At 37.9% G+C, this 17791-nt stretch overlaps 1 protein-coding gene across 2 annotated transcripts in view; it reads left to right on the top strand.

Moving 5' to 3' along the window:
- Socs16D (Suppressor of Cytokine Signaling at 16D) overlaps positions 1 to 17791 on the top strand; it is a 188634-nt gene that overhangs the window by 93383 nt on the left and 77460 nt on the right. For both annotated transcript variants that reach the window (XM_090387438.1, XM_090387437.1), the window contains exon 3: positions 9503 to 9671. In XM_090387438.1, the coding sequence (XP_090243564.1) occupies positions 9503 to 9671 (169 nt within the window). The remainder of the gene's footprint in view (positions 1 to 9502; positions 9672 to 17791) is intronic.

Genomic DNA, 17791 nt, shown 5'->3' with positions numbered 1-17791 from the left:
TTTTCCGTTAAACCTTATGCTGGCACATGTCGTATCGTATAACAATGGCGGCTTAAACTAAAGTATTGTTACTAGGAATATAAAGCAACTCTAAAAAATAAATTAATATGCCAATTTAAGTCAATAAAAAAGCGAAAACTTCTCTATTTGCTGGAGCCGTAAAGACTTCGCCTGTTCACATGTACTTGCACCCAATGTCATCATTGGGTGTGAGAGTACACGAGGCAGTTCTTAGAGTGAAGTGGAAAAACTAGTTAGTAGTTTGCCCACTTCACTCTAAGAACTGCCTTTGTCTATTGGCATTAACATTTCTCCAATCCAAGAGAATCTCCTGAATCTAGTGATGCCATCATAATTAACCTTAATGGTTCAGTACGCTCTTGCCACCTCCCTCAAAATTACTGGGTATATGCTGTCAACTCGAGGAGCTTTACTTGCCATTAGGGTTGAAGGTTTTTGTAATAAATAATCTTATGAAATTAGTGATGCAAATACATCACTAATTTCATGCTTTCCAACTTGACTCTCACAGTTTCTCCACACTATGAAGGATCTTTCAGTGTAAAATGCAAAGTAGCTATTCATTTCATCTGCAACATCAACTGTGTTATCTAAGTCTTTCCTGCACCCATTACACACAGGTTTTTTCTGATTCACTCTTTTCTTTTTAATCACACATCATTCACAAGAAAATCTCCTTATATCCATTCTTTGCTCTCTTAGCCAGTGATTTCTCATCTGTCTTTCCCAATGTAACCTTTTTTGTAGTACCATTGCAGATCAACCTTTTGCTGTTGTAGACTTTAGTACTGTTTATTGCTTTATATTTTTCTTGTGCCATTTTTTTTCTGCTGTTAAACTGGCTAGCTCATTATTATCGATTTTGGTATATATATATATATTATATGTATTTATGGTTTCTGTGATCATAGCTTTAATGATATACCATAATTCTGTTGTATATGCACTCCTTGTGCTGTCTCCCCAGTTGAGTGAGGCCGTATTATAGCTTTAGTTGTCATAATCTCCTTTCCTGAAGTTAAAACTTATTCCTTTGCCTTTAACAGCTGCTGCTTCTCTCTCTCTCTCTCTCTCTCTCTCTCTCTCCTCATCATCATCCTTCCTGATAACTCCCTGCTAATGTTTCCTATTTTCTCAGCCCTGTAATGTCATTTGATTTGTGGGTGGTGATCAGAGCTAGAATATTCTAGCCTGATCCCACAGTTTTTCCACACCACAAAGAATCGTTCACTGTAAATATTGATGCAAAGTACCTGTTGATTTCATTCATAACATCTGGGTAATTAGCATTAGCATTAGTAGAGGCATATGATGCAAGAAAGCAAGCTTATTCAGCATCAGCCAAAAAAAAAAAAAAAAAAACCCCTCTCCCATTTCACCCCTCCGTTCGTTCGAAATACCTGTCCAGTTGAGCTTTAAATTTGTTTAGGCTATCAACTTCAACAACAAGTGATGGAAGTCGGTTCCACCAACCAACCACCCGCTGGCCAAAGGCAAATTTCTGCACATCTATCCGACATCCGTCCTTCCTCAATTTGAATTTATGCCCTCTGAGGTGATTATTCTGAGAAAGATGAAGAATCCCATTGGCATTGAGCATGCTCAAACCATTCAAAGCCTTATACACCTCTATCAGATCACCTCGCCGGTGCCTAGTCTCCAGACTCTGTAATTTGCAAAACTTAAGCCTTTCTTCGTAAGAGCAACCCTTTGTTCCATTTACTAATCTTGTTGCCCTTCTCTGTACCCGTTCCAGCAGCTCTACATCCTTCTTGAAATGAGGCCTCCAGACCTGTATACAGTACTCAAGATGTGGCCTAACCATTGCCTTATACAAGGGAATAATCACCTCCTTATCCCTGCTAGAAAAATTCCTGTATATCATTGACAAGACACCATGAGCTACTCTTGCAGCTCGTCTGCACTGCTCAGAGAACTTCATATCTGCCTGCACAATTACCCCAGGTCCTTTTTATTCTCCACCACTGTCAGTGTAGTACCGCAGAGTTGATACATTGCTCTGGGGTTACTGTTACCCATATGTAGTACTTTACATTTGTCAATGTTAAACTTCATTTGCCACCTCTCAGCCCATCTGTTCAACCTTTCCAGATCCTGTTGCAGCAGCATAGCGTCAGTAGTGTCCTTAACGACCCTGCCAACCTTTGTATCATCTGCAAACCTAGACATTTAAACTTGATATCCCATCATCAATATCATTCATAAACACCGAAAACAACAATGGACCCAACACGGAACCTTGAGGAACTCCACTAATAACATTAGTCCACGTTGAGCAGTGTCCATTGATTACCACTCTCTGTCTTCTGCCACTCAACCATCCCCTTATCCATAGCAGCAATTTGCCTCCAATGCCACACTGCTCCAATTTGTGCAGCAGTCTTCCATGTGCAACAGTATCAAAAGCCTTTCTAAGATCCAAATATATAATATCAAAGTTATTCCCTGCATCCAGTTCTTTTGTGACTACATCATAGTATCCAATCAAATTGGTCAGGCAAGACCTGCCCTTAACAAAACCATGCTGCGTCTGAGCTATAACTGAATTCTTGTCTAGATGATCCTGCAGTGCTTCTTTAACCAGTGCCTCCATTAATTTACCTGGAACAGAAGTTAAACTAACAGGTCTATAATTACTTGTGTCAGCCTTTGATCCTCCTTTATGAATTGAAAGATGTGCAAATGTAACCTCTTTTGGGGTTACATTTGCACATCTCCAGTCTATGGGTACCTCCCCTGAGTCCAAAGAAGCTCTCATAATTATGGCTAGGGGTTTGCATACTTCCTTTGCTGCCTCCTTTAATATAACTGGATAGATCCCATCCACCCCAGGTGCCTTTTTTATGTTTATCCTCAACAATCTCTCCTCCACTTTCCTCTCAGTTATTACAAAATCATCCAGCTCACTGCCAATGTTTACTTTACCTACATCATTCTCCTTCCTGAATAACTCCTCATGCGTGAATGTAGATGCAAAATACACGTTTAGATTGTTAGCCACCTGAGCAGGATCCTCAACTGTTGAACCATCAATATCCAGTGGACCAATCTGATTCATCCCTTTCCTTCTCGAGTTCAAGTATGTAAAGAACTCCTTTCTGTTTTTCTTTGCATCCTTTGCCAAGGATTTTTCGTAGTCTGCCTTTGCCTGCCTAATCTCCTTTGTGACTTGGTTACAGACCAACTTATATCTATCATAGGCTTCCATGTCACCCATTAATTTGTATGTATCCCATGCATTTTTCTTCTCTGCCACATGTCTCATTAGTCCATCTGACAACCATTTAGGCCTAAACCTTGAACAATATTTCTTAGTTGGTATGTAAAGCCTGGTAGCCACCAAGATTTGTTCCTTGAATGTAATCTAAGTCTTTCCTGCACCCATTACCCAAGGATCATTTCTGATTCACTCTTTTCTTTTTAATCAAGTACATCATTCACATGAGAAACTCCTTGTCTCCATTCTTTGCTCTCTTAGCCAGCGATTTCTCAAATGCCTTTGCCAATGTAACTTTTTTTGTAGTACCATTGCAGATCAACTTGCTGCTCTTGTAAACTTCAGTACTTTTTATTGCTCTGTAAAACTGGCTAGTTCATTATTTATCCATCTTAGCATCCTCTCTGCGCTGTATTTTCATATTGGTATATGTATATTTTATGCATTTATGGTTTCTGTAAGCATAGCTTTGAAGGTATGCCGTAATTCTGATGTATTTGCACTCCATGTGTTGTCTCCATAGTTAGGCAAAGCTGTATCGTAGCTTTAGCTGTTATAATCTCCTTTCATTCCTTTGGCTCTAACAGCCTCTCTCTCTCTCTCTCTCTCTCTCTCTCTCTCTCTCTCTCTCTCTCTCTCTCTCTCTCACTCACATCATCCTTCCTGATAACTCTTTGTTAATGGTTCCTGTAATGTCATTTGGTTCATGGGTGATGATTAGGGCTAGAATATTCCTTCCCTAACATGCTGGTACAAATAACAATCATCTAGATCAGGGTTTCCCAAATTGGGATTTGCAGACCCCTGGGAATCCATAGATCAATTCCAGAGAGTTCTTGTAATGTTCAGAAGGTATCAAGTAATGTGTGTTTATTTTCTTAAAAAATATACTGATAGAATCGCACCGAATTTCATTATAGAACATTACTAATTTTTGATACAATTAGTATATATAATTGTATACCTATTTCAAATTGTTCGTTCTATATTAATGATAAAGTTGTTATTATATATCTGTATAAAAATAAGAATAAAGTTGAGTTGTTTCACACATAAAACTTTAAATTTTATTTTCAGAAAACCCAGTGTACACACAAAAAAAAAAAAAAAAAATATATATATATATATATTGGAATTATGTCAAATGACGTTTAGGTTTAAATAAATATTGGCTCCAGCGTTAACGCTATTGTCTGTGGACAATTAGACATTACACGTGCATGGGTTGTATATGTACTTAACTTATTTATACATTATTATTTTTAAATTGTGGTACTGCTAGCGGGTTGGTTGTGGTCACTACAAACCTGACACTCCCAAGTAGTACCACAATTTAAAAATAATAATGTATAAATAAGTTAAGTATATATAATGTAAGAGTCCACAAACTTTTTTGAAGGGCCCGTAAATCTCAGTAGTTTGGGAACCTCTGATCTAGATGATTTAAAAATTTTGTTCCCTTGTGAGTTTCCCTTCCACTTGCTCCAGTCAGTTAGGGGAAAATTTAAGTCATCATTCACACTTGATTGTTCAGTCCATTTGCCTGCAGGGGCTCTCATCATAAACTGCTCTGTTTTCTTGTCTATAATTACTCACACTCTCATTATACCTTTGCTTCAAACTGGCTCACACCTACACCACACAGATTCTGTATTAGCATGCATAACTTGTGAATCTGCAAAAGCTTTTGATAAGAAGCATGACTTCACCCCAGCCCGTCTATCCTTTCTAAATACGTTGTACATACCATAGTAAAGCAACATCCCCAATTTCCAGATGACACTGTTTTGTCTAGGGTTTCACGCATGCTAAAAAAACAAAAACAAAACACTTTTCTTGTTCTGTCATGCAAACTTTTAAGACTAGTTAATTTTTCATTCACCTCAAAGGATTCTGTTGTCTGGAATGTTGGTTATGAACCGAGCAGTACTGCTTATAGCAATATTTCAATATTTTCATCCGGTGCTGAATAGGGCTTACAGTACCAAGATCACAGGATCCTGAATACTGGGATCCCATTCATTCCCCCCCTCCCCCCGGTATTAAAATACTGGTATTGATACAAAACTACCAGTACTAATTTAAACATCAGTACTAATTTAAAAAAATAATTGTTTATGATTTATTCACAATAAAGGTTATAAAATCGACAGCAATAAATCATTGATATTACTGAATTTGCAACTAAGCAAGTGTTATACACAATACAAATGTAATGGAAACCTGAAAATGCAATGAAACTGATCTGGTTTACTAGACATTTTGTTGCACACAAAAGAAAAAGTAAATATTGCATGTAAATGGATAATTTCAAAGATTTTTGTATTATAAAAATCTAAAAATATTTTTCTGTTAGCAAGGTAGTTTCATAACGTGTTTTGGCGAGTCATGACATATTTATCAAAACAAAAATAAGAAAAGTAGTTAGAATTTTAGAAGTTCACCAACCAAAAATGATAAATATTTACAAAAGTATTTTGTGAATTTGTTCCTAGTAGTCTATGGGAAATAAATTCCTACTTTACAAGGGCGTGCTAGGAACAGATTAACTCGTAAAGTCGAGAACTACCTGTACTTCATTCTGTCATAATCACCTCATTGTTGTGGGGTTGACTGATTCTTGAAAAATAATCACAACTGATATTTTAAAATGATGCAGGGCTGTTTGTGGAAACTGAAAATTAGTGTCAGCGCTAATTACTGGAATTCTGTTAGAGAATTGATGAGGATATTCCACCTTCCAAAACTAGGTGGCACATGTAATATAATTGATAATATTTGTTTATTATCACAAGCATTCACACAATCCTTTGGGGCAATTGACTGCTGTCTTACTAAAACCAAATTTTGAGTGGATTTGGCCATCTGTTTTTTGTGATACTTGTCAACACCACAATCTTCTCCTAGGCACCTCCGTAGCCAGGTGGGAAGGAGCAACAGTGCGTAGCACACGCTTCTTGATTAGACTGGAGTTCGAGCCCGTCACCACCAAATACGGAGGATGCGGAAAGGTCAGGGAATAACCACTGCATATCCCGGAGCAATATGGCCTTAGTTGCTAATGCTCCTAAAAACCAAATAATAACAATCTTCTCCAATAATGAACTTACTGCTTAACAAAATCAAATTGATTCAGTTGTGGGAATGGAATAAGCACTCAGATTTGTTGTACCCTACGAACCATCCTAATTGTAAGTTAAAGTTTATTAGTTTAAGATCTGCTTGCTTAAAAGTACAACCTTTTGTGATTATTAGGAGACATAGTTACAGGTGGTGCCATGTTGCCTTTTTTCCAGCTGCCTTTCATTTGTGTTTTATGCATAGTGTATCTGTTTGTAAAGGTTGCAGTATTAGTTAGCTGTCAGCTATGTATATAAATTGTTTTGGTAGCATTATCTATTACTGAATCTGTGTTTTGTGTTCATCATCATGATCAGCTGTAAGAAAGAGTTTCTTCTCCCACTATGTGTGCTATCAACAAAACTCTTCCACTGGCTGTCATTGCTATAAAAGTTCTAATTTCCCAAGGAAGAAAGTCACCATCTTCTGATTACAAAGGCAGTTGTTCCAAAATGAAAAAAAAAGTGGTCTGGTGTTCCTTCTCATTTTTGTTTCACAACCTATTCAAATACAAGTCTTCCTTTCCTTCAAAACAAGATGCCTCCAGTGAATGTATCAGCTTGTCTGGAACTCTTTTTTTCCTTTCTGCTAAACCATGCTGTTAAAACCTCTATCTCTAGAAATGGCTTTCATCAAATTAACCATTTTTGCCAAAATATCTGCAGTTTAAAAAACAAACTTTCTTTTTTTGAAGATCTGATCCTTTCCACTGAATTTAATCTTAATTTGCCCCAGTTTGCCTCAATGTATTGGTGAAACATGGGTTTTTCAGTGGTATATTATTTAACTGTGCCTTCTGTAGTAGGTTATAATTACTTTTTGCATAGCACAACCTGTGCTGAAGGTGTCCCACAATATACTACACCCTTGGACCCCCCCCCCTGTATCGTCATGTTTCCAAATAATTACTCTTGTGATCTGTGAAGAACTCAGGGCTAAAACTTCTCCCATTACATTGCTGCCTTAAATTGTAATGCTTCAGAATGCTTGCACTAAGATCAAGTTTTTGTTCCTACAATAACTCATTTTTTTAAAGGGCAATAACCAGTGATGAGACCTATATATTCCATTATGACCTTATTCTATGTAACAAACACATCCATCATTTCTAATGGAGAAAAAACATCAAATTGCCAGATCATACCAAAACACATTACGGGCACAGTGTTTTGAGACAGAGAAGGCCCAGTTTTGGTTTAGCATTAGTATTAATAGAGGCATATGATGCAAGAAAGCAAGCTTGTGTAGCACCAGCCAAAAAAAAAAATTTCACACCCATTCCCTCTAAATGTTTGTCCAGTTCCTCCTTGAATTTATTTAAACTATCAACTTTCACAAGGACCGATGGAAGTTTGTTCCAGCAATCAACTCGCTTGCTAAAGGCAAATTTCTGCACATCTATTCTATGAATGTCTTTCCTCAATTTGAATTTATGCCACCCCAGGTTTGTAATCTGAGCAAGAGGAAGAATCCCATCAGAATCAAGCCTGTTCAACCCATTCAAGGTCTTATACATCTCAATCACACCACCTCGCAGGTGCCTAGTCTCCAGACGCTGCAATTTGCAGAACTTAACTTAAGCCTTTCTTGGTAAGAGGACTCCTTCGTCCCCCCTCATTAATCTTGTTGCCCTTCTCCATACTCACTCAAGCAACTCTACATCCTTCCTAAAATGAGGCTACACAATACTCAAGGCATGGCCTGACCATTGCCTTATACAAAGGGATCATCACCTCCTTTTCTGTTACTCTGGGGTTACTTCTACCCATATGCAGTACTTTGCATTTGTCAATGTTAAACCTCAGTTGCCACTTCTAAACCCATTTGCCCAACTTATTTAGATCCATTTGCAGTAGCACACTGCCATTACTATCATTAACAACCCTGCCAACCTTTGTATCATTTGCAAACTTCGACATTAAGTCTGATATACCTTCATCAGTATCAATGATAAATATACAAAACAACAGTTACCCCCCCCAACACCAAACCCTGGGAGACTGCACTAATAACACTAGTCCACAAAAAGCACTAGTCCACAAAAAGCAGTCTCTGTCTTCTCCCACTCAACCACCCTTTTATTCGTTGTAGCAACTTGCCATTGGTACCATACTGCTCCAATTTGTACAGTAGTCTTCCATGCGCAACAGTGTCAAAAAGTTTTTTTTAGAGAAAGGGTTAGACTATAAGATATTGCCAAACACTTGATGAGCTTAATAGGGCAATCAAACAGAAAAAGAAGGCTATAACAGTACACCAAATCTTATCACACCATGACTGCCAAGCCACAAACTGCTCATATTAATAAAATGAACATTGCAGACCTGAGTGGTGAGTTTGCCTCATCCTGTGTATAGTCTGGACTTGGTTCCGTCTGATTTTATTATTATGTTTTTTTTTTTTTTTTCTATTGGACATACAAAGAGAGATCTGTATGGAGAACACGTTTTGAATGACAAGGAACTGAGAAAAACAGTGACAGGTTGGCTTTAACAGCAGGGTCCATCTCTTACCACAATGCATATGTGATGTGAGTTGGAAAAAACAATGGTGAAAGTATATTCATAAACAAGGTGAATATATAGAATAATGTATATATGCTTTCTAGTGTTTATATAATAAATTATATAAATTTCATTATTATATCTCTTGTCAATTTATAATTTTATGGCCAAAGAGGCATTACTTATGGACTGACTCTTGTACATCAAGAATCGGATACAGTCCATACTAGACAGGTGCATGACAGTAATTAAAATTAAACAAAATTTTAATCTTTTATGAAAGATCTACAAGTTTGTGTCACAGCTTTGTTTACCACATTTTTTGACTCTGAACGTCGAACATAACAGAAAGGTGTTCGTTTTGGCCTGCAATGTAAAGCAGTATTTGTGTGTGTTTTGAAAATTCAGCCTTTAGTGGGCAATTAGAGTTTTTGCCCACTTTCCAATCTACTTTTGACCTGAAGGGAGGGAGGTTGGTTTCAAATGGTTGGTTGTGATTCCTTTGGGGGGGGGGAATCAAGCATGACCATTTGAAAAACTAACTTATTTAACAGTTTGAAAAGTGTGTAGATTGCAATTTTTTTAATCATATACGTTGTTCTTTCTTTCTTCTCCCTAGTATGGTTGGTACTGGGGACCTATAAGTGGAGAAACTGCTGAGAAACTATTAGCTAATGAACCAGATGGCTCGTTTGTTGTAAGGGATAGCTCTGATGAACATTACATCTTCAGCTTAACATTTAAACTGAATGGACTAATTAGGCATGTAAGGATAGAACATGATCATGGTAAGTGTTGCAGCAGTAAAACTTTTCATTTTTGAAGATGTAGCACTTAGCATAAATATTTTTGTAGTATAATAAGTATAAGTAAATCCAGTGATGCCCAACTTTTTATATTGAAAAGGCCGTATTACCATGTTGCTTTTCACCTCCAGGCCACATTATCATTTTACCCTTCCAAGTCAACTTTGTATATGAAATGGACTTTAAGAACAAAATGGGTTTGAAATATTCTCATATATAAAAACGGAATATTCATATGTGACATACAGTTATTTTATTTATCATCATCATCCAGATGTGTTATATCTGGTGTAAGTGTGTGTGCACAGATAGTACAAATGATAATACAAGTCTTCCAAGAGCTCGGAATGGACTGAAGCGAACCAGAATGCTATTCCAGTCTGTCATATGCCTGCTTGAATATTAAAATTAAAATTTCATTAAGGAACATTTATAGAAATAACGCACACACAGCAATCCCTTGATTAGCACAAGATTTGAATTAGCACGGTTTATATTTAGCTACAAATTTTCAATTAGCGTAGTATTTTGGCTTTGCCTAAAGAAACTGAAGCTGGTGATGCTACGAACGTAAATACACTGCTAAAGTATGCATAACATTAGAGAACATTATAGAAACCATCGCTTGTTTTCTTAGTGAGCGTGCGACTCTGTTCACAAAAGTGAGTTGCTGTTTATTTCGCGTTGCATCATCGAGAAATAAACAAAAACGAACACTAGATACAGTGTGGGAAGCTAGTTTGTTTTTCTACCATAAGAAGTTGTGAGGTGTCTCCGTAGCCAGGTGGGAAGGAGCAGCAGTGCATAGCACGCTTCTTGAGTAGGAGTGTGTATAGGCCTAATGAGTACAATGAACAATTATACAGAGAAATAGTGGGCCAGTAAACCAGAATGTCTTATAATGGGGGATTTTAACTTCCCAAAGGGTTGGGCACTCACACACTAGTCAGACTTTTGTGGATTTATTGGAGATTGTTTTCTGCAGCATCATGTTCGAGAGGCAACCAGAGCGAGTAATACTCTTGATTTGGTTATCAGCAGTGAACATTCATGTATTAAGAATTTGCAGATAAAGGAACCACTAGGTGGCAGTGATCACAGTGTACTGCTGTGGGATTTACTTAAAGATATAATTATCATCAGGGGTAAAGGAAAGGGTTTTTGCTTCCGTAAAGGTGAGTACAGTGGTCTCAGAAAGTTTTTACATTCTGTACAGTGGGATAAACTGACTATGTTACCAACAGTAAATTCTAAGTGGAGGAATTAATCATGGATGCTACTAAAAGTTTCATACCTATTAAGAAATATTGTTCAAGGTTTAGGCCTAAATGGTTATCAAATAAACTAATGAGACTCGTAACAGAGAAGAAAAATGCATGGGATGCATATAAATTATCAAGCGACTCAGAAGCCTTTGGGAGATATAAGCTAGTCTATAATCAGGTCACAAAGGAGGTTAGGCAGGCGGAGGCAGATTACAAGAAATCCTTGGCAAAGGATGCTAAGAAAAACAGCAAGCATTTCTTTACTTATATAAACTCTAAAAGGAAGCGGATGAATCTGATTAGTCCACTTGACATCGATGGTTCGACTGTTGACGATCCTGCTCAGATAGCAAACAAATTGAATGAGTATTTTGCATCTACATTCACACACGAGGAATTATTAAGGTTTGAAAATGGCAGAAGGTTATCAAATTGTAGCAGGGTGCTTAATGATTTTGTAATAACTGAGAGCAAAGTGGAGGAGAAATTGTTGAGGTTAAACATAAGAAAAGCACCTGGGGTGGATGGGCTCTATCCAGTTATATTAAAGGAGGCGGCAAAGCAACTAAGCAAACCCTTAGCCATAATTATAAGAGCATCCTTGGACTCAGGGGAGGTTCCCACGGACTGGAGATGTGGAAATGTATCCCCAATTCACAAAGGGGGATTGAAGGGTGACACGAGTAATTACAGACCAGTTAGTTTAACTTCTGTTCCGAGTAAAATAATGGAGTCACAGGTTAAAGATGCATTGCAGGATCATCTAGACAAGACTGCAGCAATAATTCAGACACAGCATGGCTTTGTTAAGGGAAAGTCTTGTCTGACAAATTTGATAGGATATTATGATGTGGTTACAAAGGAACTGGATGCAAAACATAATTTTGATATCATATATTTGGATTTCAGGAAAGCTTTTGACACTGTTGCGCAGGAAAGACTATTGTAAAAATTGGAGCAGAATGGTATTCAGGGTAAGTTGCTACAATGGATAAAAGGATGGTTAAGTGTGAGTAGACAGAGGGTGGTAATCAATGGGTGCTGCTCTTCGTGGACTAATGTTATTAGTGGAGTACCACAGGTTCGGTGTTGGGTCCACTGTTTTGTGTATTTATCAATGATATTGATGAAGGTATTTCAGGCTTAGTGTCAAAGTTTGCAGATGATACAAAGGTTGGCAGGGTTGTTAATGACAGTGTGCTACTGCAACAGGATCTAGATAATTTGTTCAGATGGGCTAAGAAGTGGCAACTGAAGTTTAACCTTGACAAATGCAAAGTACTGCATATGGGTAGAAGTAACCCCAGAGAAACGTACCAACTGTGTGGTACTACACTTAAGGTGGTAGAAAATGAAAAAGACCTAGGAATAATTGTGTAGGCAGATATGAAGTGTTCTGAGCAATGCAGACAGGCTGCCAGGGCAAGTCATGGGGTTTTGTCAATGATATATAGGAATTTTGCTAGCAGGGAAAAGAGGGGTGATTATCCCTCTGTATAAGGCAATGGTCAGGCCACGCCTTGAGTATTGCGTACAGGTCTGGAGGCCTCATTTTAGGAAGGATGTAGATTTACTTGAGTGTGTACAGAGAAGGACAACAAGATTGGTGAGGGGAATGAAGGGATCCTCTTACCAAGAGAGGCTTAAGTTCTGCAAATTGCAGTGGCTGGAGACTAGGCACCTGCGCGGTGATCTGATTGAGGTGTATAAGGACTTGAATGGGTTGAGCACGCTGAATTCTGATGGGATCCTTCCACTTGTTCAGATTACGAACATAAGGGGACATAACTTCAAATTAAGAAAAGACAATGTAGATTAGATGTGCGGAAATTTACCTTTAACCAGCGGGTGGTTAATTGCTGGAACAAACTTCCATCTGTTGTTGTGGAAGTTGATAGGTTGAATAAATTTAAGGAGGAACTGGACAGGCATTTGGAGGGAATGGCGTGATATTTTTTTTTTTTTTTTTTGGCTGATGCTGCATAAGCTCATACACATGCTTTCCTGCATCATATGCCACTACTACTACTAAATACGGAGGATGCGAAAAGGTCAGGGAATGACCACCGCATATCCCGGAGCAATATGGCCTTAGTTGCTAATGCTCCTAAAAACAAACAACTACCACCATAAGAATAAAAAATGGATTATTTCAGACATGTATTATTACAACAATTGAAATATTTTCTAACATTGTGCACTTCAAAGGACAACACCGGCCACACCGCATTTATTACATACATAAAGATCAGTTGCTTTCGGTTGTTCTTGCGTTGCGTGTTAATGTGAAGACTCCCGTGTATCTCTTGCCATTAATTACTGTGCATACTAATTAAGCCATTAATTTCTATTAAATTTTTTATATATTAACGTAATTATTAACTATGGATAAAAGGGAAAGTGTATCTGATAGTGCCTCTGGTGAAAAGAAAAGTGATAACGTTAGATGAAAAAATTGAAGTCATAAAAAGATTTGAAGATGGTGATAGTAAAATACAAATTTCTCGAGATCTTGGAATGCCTGAATCAATGGTTCAGACGATTTTAAGTAGAGCCAGTGCATATAAGGAGAAGGGTAAGCTTGCTTCATTGTCAGCACGCACACAAACCACAAGAAATAGAAGTGTTATGATGATTGAGATGGAACGTCTTTTAGCCATTTGGATAGAAGACTGCAATCCAAAAAGAATTCCAATCTGCACAATGACCATAAAAACAAAAGATTTGACTATTTTTGGAATGTTAAAGGAAAAGTCAACAATATAAAACTTGGATAGAGCAATAACTGAAGAAAATGTTCAAGCAATTTCTTCAAAAGAAAAAGTGATTGAAGCGGAAACGGAAGAAAATTTCACTGCCAGTAAAGGCTGGTTTGAACGTTTTAAGAAAAGAACAGGACTGCATAACATTGCATTGACTGAAGAAGCACTAAGTGCAGATAAAGATGCAGCCACAAAATATCCTGAAATTTTAAAGAAAATTGTTGATGATGGCGACTACACAGATCAAGAAATATTTAATGTTGATGAAACAGTCCTTTTTTGGAAATGAATGCCAAAAAAGAAAAGGCTCAACCAGGCTATAAAGTTTCCAAAGATAGAATAACACTTTTATTGGGAGGCAATGCAGAAGGTGATTTGAAATTAAAACCCATGGTTATCTATAGAAATGAAACTCCCAGATATTTCGATAAAGGTTTTAAAAAGCAGGCCTATCTGTTGTTTAGCATTAGCATTAGTAGAGGCATTTGATGCAAGAAAGCAAGCTTATGCAGCATCAGCCAAAAAAAAACCCACTTCACCCCTCTGTTCGTTCAAAATACCTGTCCAGCTGAGCCTTAAACTTATTTAGGCTATCAACCTCCACTACAAGGGATTGTTTGGCGCTCTAATAGAAAAGCTTGGGTCACGAAAGCTTTATTTGAAGAGTGGTTCACTAGCTACTTTTGTCCGAAGTTAAGGCCTACTGTGAAGAAAATTAATAAAACAAAATTTTATTAATTTTAGACAATGCCCTGGGCCACCCACCAGCACTTTCTGATTTGTATGAAAACGTGAAAGTTATTTTTTTACCTCCAAATACGATAAGTCTTTTACAGCCCATGGATCAAGGCATAATTGCTACTTTTAAGCCCTATTATTTACGCAGAACATTTGTGCAAGCAACAACTGGAGATGGTGCAGTTTCTTTAGTTGAATTTTGGAGAAATTACATCAGGAAAGCAATAAACCGTATTCATGAGAGCAGTATGGAAGCATATTTTGCCACATTGTGCAAATGATTTCTGTAGTTTCACTCATATCAACACTGTTATTGATGAAATAGCAAATATTGGAAGAGATCTAGGCTTTGATGAAATCGACAACAGTGATGTTCGTGAATTGCTGTAATCACATTCAGAACAATTAAGTGATTCTGACCTCCTTAATATTGATGAACAATGAGCATATGACGAGATAGAAATTTGCGAGGAAGAAAATGTTGAAGAAAAGAAGTTGACATTAAAAGAACTTGAAGTAATATTTCGCGCAGCTGAAAATTTGAAACAAGTAATCATGGGTGTAGACCCAGATATCGAGTGCAGTATGCAAATTTGCAGGAACATTGAAAAAGATTTGTATCCATACAAGCGAATTTATGATGAAAGGAAGAAAGAAAAGTCTACACAAACCAGCCTTTTGAAATATTTTACAAAGAAATAAAGTGAGGCATTAGTAGAGGCTTATGATGTAAGAAAGCAAGCTTATGCAGAATCAGCCAAAAAAAAAACCCTTCCACTTCACCCCTCCTTTCGTTCGAAATACCTGTCCAGCTGAGCCATAAATTTTTTAGGCTATCAACTTCCACAACAAGGGATGGAAGTCTGTTCCACTAACCAATTACCCGCTGGCTAAAAGCAAATTTCCGCACATCTATCCTACATCTGTCTTTCCTCAATTTGAATTTATGCCCTCTCAGGTGATTATTCTGAGCAAGAGGCAGTATCCCATCAGCATTGAGCATTCTCAAACCATTCAAGGCTTTGTACACCTCTATCAGATCACCTCGCCGGTGCCTAGTCTCCAGACACTGTAATTTGCAAAACTTAAGCCTTTCTTCGTAAGAGCAACCCTTCGTTCCATTCACTAACCTTGTTGCCCTTCTCTGTACTCGTTCCAGCAGCTCTACATCTTTCTTGAAATGAGGCCTCCAGACCTGTATGCAGTACTCAAGGTGCGGCCTGACCATTACCTTATACAAGGGAATAATCACCTCCCTATGCCTGCTAGAAAAATTTCTGTATATCATTGATAAGACACCATGAGCTACTCTTGCAGCCTGTCTGCACTGCTCAGAGAACTTCATATCTGTCTGCACAATTACCCCCAGGTCCTTTTCTTTCTCTACCACTGTCAGTGTAGTACCACAGAGTTGATATGTTGCTTTGGGGTTGCTGTTTCCCATATGTAGTACTTTACATTTGTCAATGTTAAACTTCATTTGCCACCTCTCAGCCCATCTGTTCAACCTTTCCAGATCCTGTTACAGCAGCATAGTGTCAGTAGCATCCTTAACAACCCTACCAACCTTTGTATAGTCTGCAAAGTTGGACATCAACGTTTATATACCATCATCAATATTATTTATTAATACAGAAAACAACAATAGACCCAACACTGAACCCTGAGGGACTCCACTAATGACATTAGGCCACGATGAGCAGTGTCCATTAATTACCACTCTGTCTTCTGGTACTCAACCATCCCTTTATCCATAGCAACAATTTGCCACCAATGCCACACTGCTTCAATTTGTGCAGCAGTCTTTCATGTGCAACAGTATCAAAAGCCTCTCTAAGATCCAAATATATATTAACAAAATTATTCCCTGCATCCAATTCTTTTGTGACTACATCATAGTATCCAATCAAATTGGTCAGGCAAGACTTTCCCTTAACAAAATCATGCTGTGTCTGAGCTATACCTGAATTCTTGTCAAGATAATCCTGCAGTGCTTCTTTAACCAGTGCTTCCATTAATTTTCCTGCAACAGAAATTAAACTCACAGGTCTATAATTACTTGTGTCAGCCTTTGATCCTCCTTTGTGAATTGGGGTTACATTTGCACATCTCCAGTCTGTGGGTACCTCCGTTGAGTCCAAGGAAGCTCTCATAATTATGGCTAACGGTTTGCTTACTTCCTTTGCTGCCTCCTTTAATATAACTGGATAGATCCCATCCACCCCATGTGCCTTTCTTGTATTTATCTTCAACAATTTCTCCTCCACATTACTCTCAATTATTACAAGACCATCTAGCTCACTGCCAGTGTTTACTTCATCTATGGCATTCCCCTTCCTGAATAACTCCTCATGTGTGAATGTAGATGCAAAATATTGATTTAGTTTGTTAGCTACCTGAGCAGGATCACGAACAGTTGAACCATCGATATCAAGTGGACCAATCTGATTCATCCCCTTCCTTCTAGAGTTTACATAAGTGAAGAACTCATTGCTGTTTTTCTTTGCATCCCTTGCCAAAGATTTCTCGTAATCTGCCTTCGCCTGCCTAACCTCCTTTGTAACTTGGTTACAGATCAACGTATATCTATCGTAGGCTTCTGTGTCACATGTTAATTTATGTGTCCCATGCATTTTTCTTCTCTGCCACATGTCTCATTAGTTCATCTGACATTCATTTAGGCCTGAATCTTGAACAATATTTCTTAGTTGGTATGTAAAGCCTAGTAGCTTCCAAGATAAGTTCTTTGAATGCTTCCCATTTTGAGTTTGCTGTTGGAAACATCATCTGTTGGTCCCACTGTATAGAATTTAAATACTGTATCAGACCATCGTAGTCGCCTTTACGAAAGCAATAACCCTTCCCTTTACCCCTGATGGTAGTTACCTCCTTGAGTAAATCCCACTTCAGCACACTGTGATCACTGCCACCTAGTGGTTCCTTTATATGCAGATTCTTAATGCATGAAGAATCACTACTGATAATTAAATCAAGAGTATTACCCCCTCTAGTTGCCTCCCGAACATGCTGATGTAGAAAACAATTATCCAATAAATCCACAAAAGCCTTGCTAGTGTGTGAGAGACCAACCCACAAATTCCAGTCAATATCTGGGAAATTAAAATCCCCCATTATAAGACTCTCTGATTTACTGGCCCACTCTATTTCCCTGTATAGTTTCTTATTATACTCATCAGAGTCATTAGGCTTATGTCACACCAAACTGACTTGACACTGCACTGTCCAGTGATCTCGACTGGCTTCACTTCCTTGGATTTTGTGTGTTTCTTAACTAATAGCATAACCCGTCCTCCCTTCCTATCCTGTCTATCCTTTC

This window comes from Mastigoproctus giganteus, chromosome 13 (genome assembly GCF_048544385.1).
Source record: "Mastigoproctus giganteus isolate SK-2022 chromosome 13, ASM4854438v1, whole genome shotgun sequence".
NCBI lineage: Eukaryota > Metazoa > Arthropoda > Arachnida > Uropygi > Thelyphonidae > Mastigoproctus > Mastigoproctus giganteus.
The sequence above is the reverse complement of the archived record's forward strand: the minus strand, read 5'-3'. Positions and strand labels throughout refer to the sequence as shown.